The sequence below is a fragment of the Mobula hypostoma genome, chromosome 14, assembly GCF_963921235.1.
Source record: "Mobula hypostoma chromosome 14, sMobHyp1.1, whole genome shotgun sequence".
Lineage (NCBI taxonomy): Eukaryota > Metazoa > Chordata > Chondrichthyes > Myliobatiformes > Myliobatidae > Mobula > Mobula hypostoma.
The window spans coordinates 2,975,902-2,993,928 of NC_086110.1; the positions used below are offsets into that span (position 1 = coordinate 2,975,902).

The 18,027-nt window shown below is 43.5% G+C and overlaps 1 protein-coding gene across 1 annotated transcript in view; it reads right to left on the reverse strand.

The window, feature by feature from the left end:
• hydin (HYDIN axonemal central pair apparatus protein) overlaps positions 1-18,027 on the reverse strand; it is a 977,428-nt gene that overhangs the window by 347,659 nt on the left and 611,742 nt on the right. Inside the window, exons 39-43 of the mRNA XM_063066586.1 lie at positions 14,065-14,229; positions 12,413-12,583; positions 9,940-10,136; positions 4,932-5,060; positions 2,862-3,045 (exon numbers count right to left, since the gene is read on the reverse strand). Coding sequence (XP_062922656.1) covers positions 2,862-3,045; positions 4,932-5,060; positions 9,940-10,136; positions 12,413-12,583; positions 14,065-14,229 — 846 coding nt within the window. The remainder of the gene's footprint in view (positions 1-2,861; positions 3,046-4,931; positions 5,061-9,939; positions 10,137-12,412; positions 12,584-14,064; positions 14,230-18,027) is intronic.

An 18,027-nucleotide genomic window follows, 5' to 3' on the forward strand; every position in this document is an offset into this window, starting at 1 on the left:
ATGAAAGGCTTATCGTATGAGGAGTGATTGATGCCTTTGGGCCTTTATTTGCTGGAATTTAGAAGAATGACGGCTGATCGCAATGAAACCTATCGAATGTTGAAAAGCCTAGACTGAGAGGATGTTTCAGAAGTGGGGGAGTCTAGGACCAGAGGGTACAGTCTCAGAATAGAGAAACATTCATTTAGAACAGAGATGAGTAGGAATTTCTTTAGCCAGAGAATGGTGAATCTGTGGAATTCACTGCCATAGGCAGTTGTGGAGGCCAGGTTATTGAGTGCATTTAAGGTGGAGGTTGATAGGTTATTGATTAGTCCGGTTGTAAAATATTACGAGGAGAATGGGTTGAGAAGAAATCGATTAGCCATGATGAAATGGCAAAGTAGACTCAATGGGCCGAATGGCCTAACTGTGCTCCTATGTCTAGTGGACTAAGAGCAGAATACAAGGCCTAGTGTTGACTCGTAGAGCTTCACAGAGTTAGGGCTCCAGCCAATGGGCCTGCACTTCCAATATGAACCTCAGGCCTTGATCCTCGGCATCGACCACAGGGACTGGCAATCACAGAACACTAGGACTTGTATTCTGGTCTCACTGATTCACAAACCAAGGGGAATATTTGACCTTATTTTGCCTGCCTGAAACTTTGACTCTGGAACCTGCCGACAACTCGCCGACCCTTTGTCCACACTAGTCTGTCAAAGGTACATCCCAAACAGGTCTGAGGATGTCCCACATCCATGTTGTTGTTCTTCAAATGAGAAGTGGTGACTTAAGACTTAATACTCTGGCCTGTCCTCTGAATCCTGTTCCTAAAGCCCCTCTCTGTTCCCAAAACCATTCTGACGATCCCAAAAAAATCCAGAAAAATAACTAAAACTGAGTTGTGATATCAACAGAGAGCATAGCTTGGTGTCATCTTGAGCATCATGTGGATGTTATACTTTATACTTTATTGTCGCCAAACAATTGGTACTAGAGCATACAATCATCACAGCGATATTTGATTATGTGCTTTCACACTCCCTGGATTACAAATATTAAATATTAAAAATAATAAAAATAGTTAAAATTAGTAAATATTCAAAATTTAAATTATAAATCATAAATGGAAAATAGAAAAATGGGAAGTAAAGTAGTGCAAAAAAAAACCGAGAGGCAGGTCCGGCTATTTGGAGGGTATGACCCAGATCTGGGTCACGATCCGTTCAGCAGTCTTATCACAGTTAAAAAGAAGCTGTTCCTAAATCTGGCTGTACAAGTCTTCAAGCTCCTGAGCCTTCTCCCGGAGGGAAGAGGAACGAAAAGTGTGTTGGCTGGGTGGGTCGTGTCCTTGATTATCCTGGCAGCACTGCTCCGACAGCGTGTGGTATAAAGTGAGTCCACAGACAGAAGATTGGTTTGTGTGATGTGCTGCGCCGTGTTCACGATCTTCTGCAGCTTCTTTCGGTCTTGGACATGACAACTTCCATACCAGGTTGTGAAGGCCTAGTGTTCTGTGATTGCCAGTCCCTGTGGTCGATGCCGAGGATCAAGGCCTGAGGTTCATAGTGGAAGTCCAGGACCATTGGCTGGAGCCCTAACTCTGTGAAGCTCTACGAGTCAACTGGATAGTCAGAAGACCAAACATCTGCATGCCTCATCTGAATCTGGGTCTTCTGGAGTCTGTCTTGGGGTTAAGGGACTGTGCATGTGCGTGGGTTGGAGGGAGGAACAGCGACTTGCTTTGCTATTAGTGTTTTGCTGCTCGTTGTGTTCTGTGTTGTTCTACCAAACTATATTGGCAACGGAATGTGTGGCAATGCCTGTGGGTTGTCTCAGCACACCCTCAGGTGTGTTGGTTGTCAATGCAAACAACACATTTCATTGAATGTTTCAATTTATGCATGATAAATAAAATTAGGTCTTGAATTTTGACATGAATTGCATGGTTTTGAGGGCAATGTATGTGCAGAGACCCAAGATTGGTTAGTAGACGAGAAAAGAAATAAACATATCCTTTGAAGTGGTTGGACGAGGAAGTAAAGACAACAGTGCGCCAAGATAGGTTAGTTAACAACCTTGCTGTGCAGACATGAGGGAAGAATGTCCACAACAGACTGAAATCCTTCATTGACTTAGAAAGTGAAGAAGTTCTAACCTAAACTAGGGAGCTGCACAGATCAGTGCTTGTGTTCAGCCACTCATGGTAAGTATCAGCGCTTCAGATGAACAGATGGAATGCCATGTTTAATGGCTGGCTAACAATAGTAAATCGGGTGGGATTGTTAACTATGAGGAGGATGTAAACAGCTTTCCTGCCAACAAACAGATTGAGCAGGTGGGCAAAAACTTGGCAATTGCAGTTTAATGTGGATAAGTGTGAAGTTATCCACACCTAGAAAATTGTGTGCAATTTTAGTCTCCTTACCTAAGATGATATATGCTTGCCTAGAGGGACTGCAGTAAATGTTCGCCAGACTGACCTGTGGGAAAGTGTTCCTGACCCTAAACACTAATTTGACCTCTAACTACCCCACATTTCTGTCCCTAAACCCTAATCTGGCACCTAACTTCCCTCTCTGTCCCCAAAACATTCCTTACAAACTCGAACAGGTGAATATGGTACTATCCTGCTAAAAACAGGATCTGGAAACATGCCCCATTGAATCAGAAGGGATAACTAATAACATTTTGGCAAAGCACCTATGGAGGATTTCTATTCTGCATTAGAACCAAGCTATTTCTAGCATGGCACTACTGAAGTAGAAAATGTTCCTTTTCCCAATATTTGATACACTTAAAACTTCACATGAAAAAATACTGTTAATATTCATTTCAAAGTGACTATTTTTGTACAGCCTTGTATAGGAAACACACACCTTCCGCTTGAAGCTTAGCTTTCTTTTTGGCTTTCATTAATGAGTAGTCCTGACTGAGGGTGATAAAGTAGATGTGACGTCGATTGTTAATTGCTTTCAGGACAGCTTGGAGGGTCGAGGTTTCTTTGTTACTGTGCTGGTTCTCCAGTCCATCAAATACAACCCCTCGGCAACAGTCGTTCAGCTACAACAGAAATTGGGAGGGAAAACAGGTTAATTGATGATATAAAAGCTAGAAACCTTAAATAAAATATCTGAAGATAATCAGCAGGCCAGGCAGCAGCTGTGGAGGGAGAAACAAGAGTCTAGTTTATTAGTATCTTATTGATAATGTTATCTGTGTTAATTTCCACAAGTGATGCCTGGGCCACTGAGATTTTCCAGTACAGTCTGCTTGTGTCTCAGGAGTTAAAATGTCACAATAAAATTCATTTCAGCACTGAATTTATTTTCCTCTGAGGGGCTTCATCCTCACACAACAAAAAAATGATCTGAAATGTCATGGTTCATTTATAAACACAGATGCCCATTTATGTAACAGTGAAAGTTTTCACAAGCAACCCAAAAACAACATCACCAGTAACTGGACAAGGAGAATTTCAATTAATTCATAATATTCTTCAAATTTAAGACAGGAATATAGATATCATACATGAGTGCTAAATGCTAACAGATGCCAGCTTGATACAAATCAAACCATTTGTTAAATGTTTGGTTTAAATTAAACAGGGCCAGAGGTAGGACTTTAAACAAGTAACAAGCAGAACTGGTTTGCGAGAAATAACATGTCTAAAGATTAAAAAAGAATATGTGAAGGTCAAATAAAGGGAAAAAATAAAGATTGACTTAAAAAGCCAGTAAATAAAACATAGCAAAAGAAATGATGGTTGAAAATAAAGACGGAAGAAACTAATATGAAAAAAACTAATAAATTGGGTACAGCAAAAAAGACAATACACAAGGTGGATAGTGGTTTGCAGAAACTATGTGGTAGAAATCAGTCAGAGACAGCAAAGAACGTGTCTGCTAGTTAATTATTGGACGTTATGACACATCCAGAAAGCATACAGATCAAAGAAACAGACTGGATAGCTGTGCTAATTAGTGAGAAGATATAGGTAGCAGAATCCGAAGCAATTCTAGTTAAGAAAGAATCAGAATCTATGTAGACTGAGATGAAAAATATGAAGGGATTGATGTTGATTAAGAGTGTTCTGCACAGCAGCAATAGTGGCTGAGAAAAGGAGGAGAAAATATGTCAGCAAGTTTCTGAAATGAATAAAGTGCAAAGAATAATAAACCTGGGAGATTTAACCTAAAACTAAATAAACAAGAAAGAAAAGAAGAAATGAAGCTTTACTACAGAGAAAGCTGTGCAAGTTAAAAGTGAAACATTCCGAACAAAGTAAGATCTGATTAGAATTCAAATTGTAAAAGCAAATAAATTAAATTAATAATTTGGAAGTAAAGAACATTTTGAAGGAATGAAGAAGAAAACTGATAACATTAGTAATAGAGAAGCAGAACAGTAGGATTGAGATAAAAAGATAGTCACTACTTTGATTTCAAGAGAATATACTGCATTACAGAGAACAAATGAGCCAAGAATGATACAAAAAGAACTGAAAATATCCATTAACCCAAGCTGCTTCGTGGGTTTGGTAAATGGGTGTCCTGACCATTTTCTTCTTGAGACCTGGAACTACCACATTCCAGAAAAATCAAGTCACTTTCGACTCACTAACAGTGTCTGTTACAGAAGACACAACATCCTTACCTCCATCAGCATCCATACCCGGCTGGCTGATGTCAGCATGGAGGAGGACTATAGGTAGCACAAGGTAGAATGTGGAGGGAGCAAAATTAGGCACGGTCACCATCTAGAGACCTCCCAACAGAAATCAGTCAGTTTAAGAAGTTGGATCAGGCCGGAGGTCAGCTGGGTTATCACATAGTCATCACTCCAAGTTGTCCATTTACCATATTAGGGGACGGAGAAAACTGGACAGTAATATTGCGACTCAGTGGTTTATGCACTGCTCAACTGAATGCAGTGTTACCATTCCATACCTGTAGCCTCTCTGTTAGGAGCTCCACTAACATGTATTCTGGCAACTGAAAACTTATGGGGTTGGCATCTCCAATCTGGCTGGTGGTGATGCTCACAGGCTGTTGTACAACTTGCGTGTTTGTGGAAATCTGGACAGAGTAAGCAACATAGATCACATGCATTTACTTATTTGCAAATACTACAGTATTAACATTCACATATTACACATATATGTCACAAAATATTAGCTTAAATATATGGGTACACTAAGCATGCTAAATATCAGACAAATGTTCTGATATATGAGTTCCCCATGACCACTGTAGAAGGCATCGAGAGGAAAGTCAATGAGCCCCCATGGAGGTGGCTGGGAATCCTCCCAAGTTTTTCTTCAGTGGGGCTCTACATAAGATCAGGCCAGCTACAGCTGTTGTTGTCATCAGTAGTGGATGAGTTCAAGGTCACAAAGTGTACAGTTGTTAACACTGAAGGGCTCCGATGACAAGCTAATAAATCAAGTAGGAATCACAACAAGATCAGGATGAAAGTGGGCCACCAATTCAGCCATAGATCAGACAGTGTGCAAGTGTGAGACATCATCGGCAACCCATGCCTGGGACGGCTCTGCACACTTCCAATGATGAGGGAGTGCAAATACAAGGGATAGGTGGGACATGGTCCAGGCCGAGGTACAGAACCATGAGGATGAAAGGCGGTTATCAAATGCAGTGGAGCTGGGGTCACTGGGAGCCTGGACAAAATGGGATTGTCCCAAGCGTAAGATCACTTGGGCAGAGCTTTGAAAACTGGAGCCCTTATGCATTTCTTCATCAGAAATTTTGTTACCAGAGGTGGTGTAAACCACACTTCAACCAGACATTGTACTGTGGTCCACCAAAGACAAAAAAATCATCCCAGTAGAGCTGAGAGTACCACGGGAGGAAGACTGCGAGGAGACTCACAAGACGAAGGTCCCGAAGTACCAGCCCTTAGTCCAAGAGTGCAGTGACAAAGGATGGCAGACACGGCTATTCCCCATGGAGATCAGCTGTAGAGGGTTCCTGGCAAGGTTGGCATGGAGGTTGCTGTCCATGCTGGGTCTTGATGAAAAGAGCAAGAACCAAGCAGCTCGCAGGATGGGGGAGGAAGCAGAAAGAGCCTCTCGCTGGATATGGAGCAGGCGAGAGGAGTTGAGCTGGAAGTCAGGAGCAGATGGGCAGTGCTTGATCACCAGTGCTGACCCACCAACTGGCCAGTGTAGTGGTTAAGGGTTGAAACACTCTATGAAGGTTGGGCACCACCTGACAACTTCTGCCATGGCCAAAGACTGCGGTTATCTCATCAGGTAACTGAAGAGAGCACCCCAGTGTTTGATGCAAACTAGCTACAAACAATGCTCTCCATTCACCCTGTATGCCTATTTTGCATGTGCCTGCAATAACCTGGCATTGTGTGAACTCTTCCCTGGGCTTGGAGATTCCAAGTAAGCCAAGGTCTATTTGTCACTTTGAGCACAAAAGATGGCAGCAACATTCTGGGTCTTCCAATGTTGAAAATTTGGAGAAAAATACCTTAACCTGCTTAAATCTGAAATAGTAATAGTGTGGTGGTATCCGTTAGTCTTCGAGACCATGGATCTGTGCCTGGAAAGTCTTCACTCTCCAGGGTACAGGCCTGGGCAAGGTTGTATGGAAGACCGGCAGTTGCCCATGCTGCAAGTCTCCCCTCTCCACGACACCGATGTTGTCCAAGGGAAAGGCAAGAGCCGATACAGATTGACACCAGTGTCGTCGCAGGAGTTGCCAGGATGAGGTTGAAGGCAATATCGGACTGCCTTAGGGACTCCAGCTCCGGATTTGTCCTCAGGGTTTACTCCCGAAGCCTTTCCCATGAGTGGGTATGGCCACAAGGCAGCAGAGGTTTGAAATCAGAGTTTTCCCTCTCTTAGATGGACTGCCTTCCCAGGCTGACAAGCTCCATCAAACATGATGCCAAACATCCTTATGTTCTGATTTGTTTGAATATGGTTACCCCTTATTCCTATCAATTCAAGGAATACTGATCCAAATTACCTTGTCTCTCCTGATAGGACAACTCTCTTACCTTGACACTGTCATTTCAAAGTGAATCAACTTCCTCAGATGCATCTACATTACTTTGGAGCCGGGGAGAGGGCAGCTGGCAGAATATTTGTGCGGGTCCTGGAAACAAGAGTTTCCCAGGAGGCCTGCAAAAGTAACACTGGACATCTCATGCCTTTTCCTCAGGAGGTTTACCACTGGAGTGAGAGCCTGCCTGATGAGACAGGAATATAATTATACAACAAGTAAGGTTATATGAAGGAATGCAGGATCTGGGTTAGGTCGTGTGTGGGGGATCAGTCATCTTTTTGTGAAACTTAGATGCTGCTTGCAGAGCGATCATTTACTGCCACTTCACCAGCTACTCCTGAGAGCGATCGGCTGCTGTGGTCTCTGCTGGGTGGCCTTCCTGCTCGTGGCGGTTATGGAGCCCCAGGATTTTGACCTTGCAGCAATCGGTCATGGCTCAATGGAGTGTAACTTGCAGGTGATCATGTTGCTCCTGTTATTTTACACCACAGAAGTTACAGACCTGGGAAACAAACTGCACTTTCCAGATGTTCCAATCGTGCCAGCACAGGAAACAAGATATCAACGCTGGTTTCTGGGGTGACGAGCTCCTTGAGTTTGCACGTGAACAAGTGAAGAGTTGAGTTAAGTGAATCAGAATATCAACTTGCTGAGGTCAGATTCAAACCCATGATTGAAGTTAATTAGGCCTCTGGGATATCATAGTTCTGGGGCCAGATTCTGCGGGAAAGGGAGGAGGTGGGGTGGGCATGTTATCAATCAGATTCAGGCGTGTTGTCAGCCTGGAGAGGTACAGTAGCACAACACTTTACAGTACCAATGACCTGGATTCAATTCCTGCCACTGTCTGAACTGAGTTTGTACATTCTCCTTGTGACTGCATGGATTTTCTCCCACACTCCAGAGACATACAGTGCCAGGCTGATTGGTCATTCTAATTGTCCCATGATTAGACTAGGAATTACTGGGCTGTGCAGTTTGAAGGGCCAGAAGGACCTACTTCATGCAATATCTCAATAATAAATAGCATCCTCCTTCTGACTCACAGAAGGAGCGGAATAAAGCCTTTCTCACCTCTCCAGTCTCACCAAGATTTCCAGTTTCCATGGGTAAGAATACAAGCCTCAGTACTCTACCCTTCCCCTTCCAGTTTGTACTCCGTCCACTCTCCCAACGTTCTTATTCTGGCATCTGCCCACTTTCTTTCCAGTCCTTGTAAAGGGCCCGGCCCTCCACAGATGCTGCCTGACGTGATGAGTGCATATTGCTCGAGAGTACTAGCCTTCTTGTAAAATGTTACTACCCTATCTATGCACATCAAGCCGATAAAATAGCAAAGGCATGAGTTGGGGGAGAAGGATGTTTTCTATAAAAGTTGAATAGCTAGAAATTTAAGCATAACCTGAGTAAACTACTATGCTAAATTGTTATCTGTAAATCAGACCTAATTGCAAACATGAGCTCAATGGTAATTCAGTCTGGGCACTCCTGGCTCTGTTGGTTGTATGCAGAGCAAGCAGAAGCCACTGAGGCTGAGAGTTCAGTTCAGCTGAAAGCTCCGTGTGAAACTGTGCAAGCCCACAAGATAATAGGCCTGACAGTAGGAATCTGAACCAAAGCAGAGAATGTTACACAAGTTTGAGATGCAGGTATCTGAGTGTGCAAACAGCACAGCCTGCACCCCCTGAGTCTTTAAGCCAGGGGTCCTATTCCTGCACGTCTACAGCCAGCACTCAGTGTGTTTCAGATCCAATCATATGATTGAAGGGTCAGATCCATTTTTAAAGCTGGAATGGTAATGCCATTTTTTATTCATGGATAAGATATAGATGGTGCACTACAGGTAGCTTTCAGTGTCCAGACCTAACCACCCTTCAACTGTTAGTGACTGTAGTTTTGACTCAATAACATTATCATGGGATTATAAACCAGTGAAATTCAGAGTGCGTGGCGGTGTGGAGATACGTCTCCACCAAAGGAGGCGTAAGGTGCTCTTTCCCTCTGCTAGCCTGCAGGTCACTCTTGGGAAAGGTGTAGCACCTGTTCAGGCCCCTGACTGCGGTCATGGGAAGTCATGGGAGCAGGTGGTGGGTGGTGGTATGAGCAGCTGGGGCCCATCTCAAAACCTGGTTATGTGACCACTGAAGTCAGGTAGACATTTCTGAAGGGTATTGATAATGGTTGTACTCACCCGACTTGATCATCTACATCCAACAACGTGGCACATAACGAACAAATGAATTCAGATTTTCATCCATAGAAGATTTTTATAAACATGATGGCATTTTACAATATTTTTATGGAATTCTCTGCAATTTAACTGATAAATCACTGTACTCTCTACTCAGGTATGTTTTTTAATTTGGTAATTTTACTATTTTTCCCTTTTTGTATTGTTTTGCTCTAAGTGTCTTCACTCTTGCATAATTTATGCTTATTTCTTGTGTATGATATGTATCAGGTGCTCTGTGCCTATGATACTGCTGCAAGTAAGTTTTTCATTGCACCTGTGGATAGGACAATAAACTCAACTTTGACTTTGTCAATTTTGGTTATGAGATTGTACTGGTTAAATTCTACAAGTATGTGATACTTAAGAGATTAAGAAAGTTCACATATTCTTAGAAGTAGTTTGTGACTTCACAGCCATATGCTCTTGCACAAGGTCTCCGTGCCAAGTAATTTTAGAGTGTATAATATCTGTTTTAAGGTTAATAAAACTGATTAACTTGAAAAAAGTAATTAATCTTCAAAGATCTTACCTCTGATCATCTCAAATGAGTTAGAACAAATAGCTTACAACAACAAAAAAAAATCTGCTGGCAGAACTCACTGAGCTGAGCACTATTTATTTGGGGGGGGGGGTGTGGGGAAGAGGAATATTTGAAGCTTCAGCTAAAGTTGTTTCGAAAACTACCTGTGAAGTCATGTTGTCAGTTTGCTGTTTTGGCATAATATGGCTTGTCCTTGAGGTGACTTGGCCGGTCTTTGTCTGGGCATTGGCTGCTGCTGATGCAGGTTTGAGTTCAGAGACTGGGCTGCCGTCGGGAGGTTGCTTGGCTACTCCATCAAGGTTGATGCCTCCCAGCTGTGTGGATCCTTCCTGATATGCTGCTGCAATGAGACACCACATTGAAAGCACAGTACAGAGGTTGGAAAATTCCTCAGTTACTGCACAAAGCTCGGAGGAAGATTAATACATTGTGTGATAAATTTTCATCGAATCTTCCCATTGTCCAGTTTAGCTACAACAGTTATACAGTCACAGAGGAGTACATACACTAATCCTACAATCATCCCAATTTCTTTTATTAATTATAGCATTATGCGGCACAGAAATAAGCCCTTCGGCCCAACTTGTGCATGTCAACCAAGATGCACATCTAAGCTAATCCCACTTATCTGCATTTGGCCATATCTGCCTAAACCTTTCCCATTCATGTACCTGTCCAAATATTTAAACATTGTAATTGTATTCACTCCTACCATCTCATTTAGAAGCTTGTTCATATATCTTCCATCCTGTATGTGAAAAATTTACCTCTCAGATCTCCTTTAAACCTTCTCCTTCTCACCTTAGAACTATGCCCTCTAGTTTTGGATACATATGTCCTGGGGGGAAAAAAGGCTATCTCTGCCATCTATGCCTCTCATGATTGTATAAGCCTCTGTAATGTCACCTTCAGAGATTTTCAGAAATCAAAACATGAACTCTAGGCACTGCTGAAGTTGTCGGCTAATGAAGATCTTCTACAGGGGGGTTGTAACCATCTCTCTTTGATATTTAATGCCATTCCCATAGCTGGCACCACATCATCACTATCCTAGTGTATAGTACTGACTAAACACAGTCAGACTAACCACAAAGCACTATGCCTATGAAGGCTAGGCAGAAGCTGGACAGTCTGAGTGGGGCTCCCCAAAGTCTTTTCACCATTAAGACAAGCCCTTAAATAGTAAAGGTACATACGGATATCAGAACTATAATCATCATTCAGAAATCTCATGGTGGAGAGAAAGAAGCTGTTACCGATTTGCTGAATGTGAGTCTTCAGGTTCCTGTACCTCCTGCCCAATAGCAGTAATAGAAAAGAGCGCATCCCGGATGATGGGAGCCCTGAAGGAAGGATGCTGCCTTCCTGAGGCACCGCCTCAACGATGGGCAGGGTTCTGCCCATAATGGAGTTGGCTGAGTCTACAGTCTTTTGTGATCCCGTACACTGGAGCCTCTAGATACCAGCAGTCAGAATACTCTCCATTGGCATACCTCCTAGACCCTCCAGCTTATTGACACCTAGGTGCTGCTGCTCAGCCTTGTCACCACATCAATGAAGACTAATGCATCTTCTCCCAACTTCCCCTTCCTGAAGTTCACAATTAATTCCTTGGTCCTGCTGACATGAAGTGCAAGGTTGCTGTTGCAACAATGCCACATGCCATCTTACTCTGGTACAACTCTTCCTCATTGTTTGAGAGTCTACCAACAACTGTAATGTCATTTGTGAACTTACAGATGGTGTAAGGGCTGTGCTTAGCCACAGTTATCAGTGTGGAGATTTGGACCCAGTGAGGCCAAATGAGATTAGTGTAGATGGACAAAATGGTCAGTGAGGAGGAGGAGAGTCTGTTTCTGTGCAGTCCAACTCTGTCACCCTACAATGGGGCGTAAATCAGCAGTGTGATTAAAAAATCTCCCCTCATCTGTATGAACAGAGGTCCTAAACAAAGCACTCCCTTTGAATTGTATCTCATCCACCAGACTGAACAATTACTCCTTTCAGCAATGGTGCATTGTGGCTGAGGTTGATAGTCATCATGTCTACTTTGGCAACCACTACTAATCTCAGAACCACTGTACCAAGGACATGGCCGCAGACATGTGGAAACACTACAGCTTGCCACTTATTTCTCTTTAGGTTATACACTGGTTGTCACTGGGTCTAAGATATAGGTCTAAACCCTTCATTGACCCTAGCTCTTGATCATTGCCCCTATTTCTATGATAGTATAAGAGCACCTTCACCATCACCTTCACAAGGGCAATTAGGAATGGGCAATAAATGCCAAAAAATGCAGACCCGGAGAAAATCACCAGCCCTAAACAAAGATAACAATTTCCTTTAAACAACATATTGATTAGTCATCAGAAATTTGGGGATGAAAGTCAAAAGTTATCCAAATGGATGACAAAGATTCAGTTTGGAATGGAGAAAGAGAACTCCATGGGGATCTTGTACAGGCAAAGCATGGCCATGGGTGAACGTGCAGAAATTTCAGTAAACATGCTCAGCCTGAACGGGCTACCCGAGTCATGAGGGAGATTAGATGCTACCACGAGACTCTTGAGAAAATGATCAAAATAAAGATGTTGAAATTATCGTATGCATTACCCTCTTCATTGTCCTTTAGCATCTGCTCCAAAGTTGCTTTGGCACATAATCCCTGAGCCTGCAGAGCTACTGATGAGGTGCCACTGGAAACTGCTTCCTGTACAATGGAGTCTATGGTTAAATAGGCAGCTTGATAGTGGTTTGCAAGGAAGATGGCAGTTGCTGTTTTTCCTGTATAAAACATGAAACAGAACATCATGCAACATCAGAGGTGAGAAAAGAAGTGGTCTCAGACTGAACACGTATGTTATCAATGTCTATATCTAATTCGTAAAGGTTGTGTGAGGAATCCACTGGGATGCCGAGCTCTCAGCGTTTAGTCTCCATACATATTCATGAACTTGATGAAAAGTGAAGCAATTGCAATTTGTCTTTGTGCCTCAAGTTGAGGGAGGAGAAAGTTCAGTCAACGTAGCTGCTTCTGATTGCTATCCAAAAACTTCAGCTGGAAACTGTCAGTGGACATTGTTATTTCTTGGTGAGATTATTTGTTATCATGGAGCTAGCTTTGGGCAGTCCCATGAAAACCAACCACATGCAAAACGTAGATGTACAAAGGACACCCAACAGGTTCTGTCCTCTTAATAACACCCAGGCATATTGAGCAGAAATACCTCTTTTGCAAAACACTGGGAACAGAACACTGAAACACTTGATTGTGGTACAAAGGACTAAAACTATGTTTCAGAGGGGACAGAGGCCAGCTCATGTGGGAGGTGTACTCCAGATCTCTAGATGTGTGTGACATATAGTGCACAGTGTTTTTGGTACTGTGGATTCGACTGTGTGATCTGGGCCAAGCTGTGTGAGAAGAGCTACTCATTAATCTCACCATTTCCCAGTTGAACATTGAGGAGCAGCTTTGGCTTGGAGAGGTAGTTGGGCAATGGCAGCAGGCGCGATCTCCCTCAGATAATGATAGCACATTGTATCGGTGGAAGTGGGCAGCCAGGAAAAAGACCCAAATTCTAACACCCCATCTCAACGTCATAGCCTGTCCCTGATCGACAGTGACTCATTGGTAGGGCTCACTGAGGGAGGCCTAGACTCTTCATTTAAAGTCTTTTCCACATACAAGGCCAAAACCGATTTTCCATGGGATTTACAGTATTATTACAACAATATTTTCATACCATCATAAAAATTTCTTTCCCCAGGCAGTTAATCTGATTGACCAGTCTAGTTAGCCTCCACCACACACCCCCTTTTATCTACTACCTCCGTCACTGCACTCCATTGTAAAACACTTTAGACCACTTTCTATAATGTTGTTTACATTGTAAATACATTATGGTATTTATGTATTTATGTACATTTATTCCATATCAGCACTTTAATCTCCAAGCTTAATTTTTATATAATTCTCTATTCCTATAATTGTTGAATGTTGTTTTTCATTACATGAAGCACCAACACACCACAGCGAATCCCTAATACATGTACAATACTATAAATGTATATGGTGAAAAAAGTTGATCCCTGGTCCTTGCTATAGCAACATCTTGGGACACTGGCTGTGATATCACTGCTGCTTATACAGAGGCATCCTGTGTCTAAGTCACCATATGGCACAATAACATTATTTTTCCAAACTTGAATTACTGTCACGTTTATCTGACCCTCTATCACTTTTCCCTATTTACGAGTCATACCTGAGCAAGGAGTTCCATGTACAATGAAGGCAATGCCTCTGCGGTTCCGGGCAGCACATGCCTCAGGAAACAAGTCCAGTCCGAGGTATCTGCCTAGAGCCATGGATACAGGGGTGGCTTCCAGTTCTCCAACACCAACATTAATAGTGGATTCCAGCTTCTCACCTGTAATAGACACATAAACATAAACTTTTACAAATTAATTTCTTCATCTTCATTCCTTCTTTAGATCTATAGACAATAGGTACAGGAGTAGGCCATTCAGCCCTTCGAGCCAGCACCACCATTCACTGTGATCACGGCTGATCATCCACAATCAGTACCCTTTTCCTGCCTTCTCCCCATATCCCTTCACTCCGCTATCTTTAAGAGCTTTATCTAACTCTTTTTTGAAAGAATCCAGAGAATTGGCCTCCACTGCCTTCTGAGGCAGAGCATTCCACAGAACCCCAACCCTCTGTGTGAAAAAGTTTTTCCTTAACTCCGTTCTAAATTGTCTACCCCTTATTCTTAAACTGTGGCCTCTGGTTCTGGACTCCCCCAACATCGGGAACATGGTTCCTGCCTCTAGCTTGTCCAATCCCCTAATAATCTTATATGTTTCAATAAGATCCACTCTCATCCTTCTAAATTCCAGTGTATACAACCCCAGTTGCTCCAATCTTTCCACATATGACAGTCCCGCCATCCTGGGAATTAACCTTGTGAATCTACGCTGCACTCCCTCAATAGCTAGAATGTCCTTCCTCAAATTTGGAGACCAAAACTGTACACAATATTCCAGGTGTGGTCTCACCAGGGCCCTGTACAACTGCAGAAGGACCTCTTTGCTCCTATACTCAATTCCCCTTGTTATGAAGGCCAGCATGCCATTAGCTTTCTTCACTGCCTGCTGTACCTGCATGCTTACTTTCAGTGACTGATGAACAAGGACACCTAGATCTCGTTGTACTTCCCATTTTCCGAACTTGACACCATTCAGATAGTAATCTGCCTTCCCGTTCTTGCCACCAAAGTGGATAACCTCACATTTATCCACATTAAACTGCATCTGCCATGCATCTGCCCACTCACCCAACCTGTCCAAGTCATCCTGCATTCTCATAACATCCTCCTCACATTTCACACTGCCACCCAGCTTTGTGTCATCTGCAAATTTGCTGATGTTACTTTTAATCCCTTCATCTAAATCATTAATGTATATTGTAAACAGCTGCAGTCCCAGCACTGAATCCTGCAGTACCCCACTGGTCACCGCCTGCCATTCTGAAAAGGACCCATTAATCCCTACTCTTTGTTTCCTGTCTGCCAACCAATTTTCTATCCATGTCAGTACCCTACCCCCAATACCATTTGTTCTAATTTTGCACACTAACCTCCTATGTTTCATCTACATGAAACTCTTATGAGAAATACATGCAGATCTTGCCCACTGACTTTGACATATTCCTTTCCTAAACAGTTCTAATTAACCAGAACAGAAAGAGTTGGTAAAAGTTAAATTCACTAATTCTCAAGGAAGGCCACAGGGATCACAGGATAAGATTAACAAATCCTCCCAGTACTGGGTTTTCTGATGATGGAATGGATACCCTGAGTGAAAGTGTGAAGAAAAGGAAAGACATGATGCCCAGGGGTCAAGAGGACTATCAACTCTTTCTGAATGAACCAGAACCAAATAGACAAGGAGATCAATGCTATGTCTTGATGTAAGGGACCTGGAGTAGTGTTCTAAAACATTTGTAATCCTCATGAGCAATCAGAGTCAATGACACAATATACTATCTGTTCAAGTCTGAAGTTCCGGTTCACAACGCTGCCCTCGGAGGGGCTGCTGGTTCAAGTTGCTGGGTCCCGATGCTCTCTGAGATGTTATCAAAATTCTAAGAATTATGGATTAGACAGTAGTTCATATTCACTCTTTCAGTTCTATGTTTTTCTTATGTTCTCGTGCATTCTTTCTTGTTGCCAAATGGCGGGCTGTGGGTTTGGGTGACCTGTTAGTTTTTGTTCGAGGGAGGAGTTGGAGGTAATTGATGTCTTTCTTTCAGTACTTCTAGGGTTTTCTGTATTTTTATGGCTGTCTGGAGAAGTCAAGTCCAGAGTTGTATTTTGCATACGTACTTTGATAATAGAATGAATAGTTGAACCTTTATGTCCCAAAAACTGCCTAAATAGAACCATTCTGTCATCACAACCTATCAAGGACCAATCAACAAGCAAGAGTCCTGTTCAACAACTATTGCTTCACCACTGTTATTAGTAGTGCTGAAAGCTTCACAACAACACCTTACAATGTGTGTACACTGCCTGCTGCATCATTGTCACTTCAGCGTTTTTACAGCCTTTTTGCTGACTGTGTCATGGTCTGGATCGGGGTCTCTTCAAATTTACTTTGTTTATGTTACAATCCGGACCGTTGACTCCCTATTTCCCTTTGGTTCCCTGTTTTCCCGTGCCCTTCAGCCTTGGTGATTAGAGGCAATTTACTCTCGGCTGAACTGGTAGTTTATAGTCTCCGGCTTTCAGCTGTTCGGGCGAGAGCGGTTGCAAAGTCACCAAGGTACAGCGTGCCAATATCATCTGGCCAGAGCAAGCCTAGTCTCCACCCGAAGCGAGTGCCGGCAATTCGCCTTTCCTCACCGGAGCAACCCCCTCAAGTTACCTCGCCAAAGCGAGCCTGTAAAGTTTCCTCACCGAGGTGGGTCCGTCAGTTAACCCACCGGAGGGAATCAAGAACCGCTGTCTACTGTTCCCGGGCCGAGTCGAGAGCTCGCCACTACCCGGCGGCTCCAAGTCAAGTCATGGATCTGGGAGCATCCAAGTTCCGAGTCAAGTCCTGGCCCTGGCGGTCTGTGATTCCTGTCCTACTCCCTGTCTGAATCCCTTCTCTGCCCCTCTCGCCTCTAGCCCTCGCCTGCACTTCGGTCTAGTTCCATCACCGGAGCTAGAAGATACCGTCTGGTTGTCTGGTGTTCTTTCGTGTTGGTCTTGTATTGTCCTCGCCTCCGTGGGGTAAGTCTGGCCGTCTTGCTGTTGCCCCGCGGGGGGTCATGTCTTGTCCTCGCCTCCATGGGGTAAGTCAGGCCGTTTTGCCGTTGCCTCGCGGGGGGTCATGTCTTGTGTCTTGTCCTTGTCTCCGTGGGATAAGTCAGGCCATCTTGCCATTGCCCCGTGGGGGGACATGAGTCCCAGCCCTATGTCCTGTACCCAAGGAGGGGTCCCGACTCTGTGCTCTGTGTTTGTGTTCATGGTTCCATGTACCTGCTCCCCGAGACCGAGGCTCTGTTTCTCCATATTCCTCCTCTCCCTAGCCCATGTCATGTCCATGCCTGGTTCTGGGGTCCGAGCCCAGGGCAAGACCCTGGTACTGGGTCCTTGCCCAGTCTCTGGCTCGGAGTCCACACCGTAGCCTCTTCATGTCGTCACTAGTTCTGGGATCCAATTCCGAGACCTAGCCCAGACTCCTAGTTCCAGCCTAGTCGTAGTCCTGAGTCCTTGTCTAGTTCGCTATTCCTGCTTCTGCTTTGCTCTCCTGGTATCAAACAATAAACTCAATCTAATTAAGCTCACAAGATGTGTCTTGCATTTGGGTCCACCCTTGCTCCCTATGCCCCCCCCATTGTGACAGACTGCCTGTTTGGCAGTAGGAAAGACAGATGACTCTTGATTACTTGCTGTGATTGCACAGAGTGAAGTTTTGCCTTAATTGCTTATTTTTCAAAATCTGGGCATATTGTAAAGTTAACATTTATTGTCTCTCCCTACATACCCTTGAGGTGGGTGTGGTCTCCAACTTGAAATGCTGCAGTCTTTCAAGTGGAGGTGCTTCCACAGTGTTTCTGGGGTGGAAGACCCAGGATTAGTGAAAGACTGGTAATATATTTCCAAATCAGTACAGTGGAGGAGAGTTCAAATTGGAATTGGTTTATTATTGTCAAATGTACTGAGATACAGTGAAAA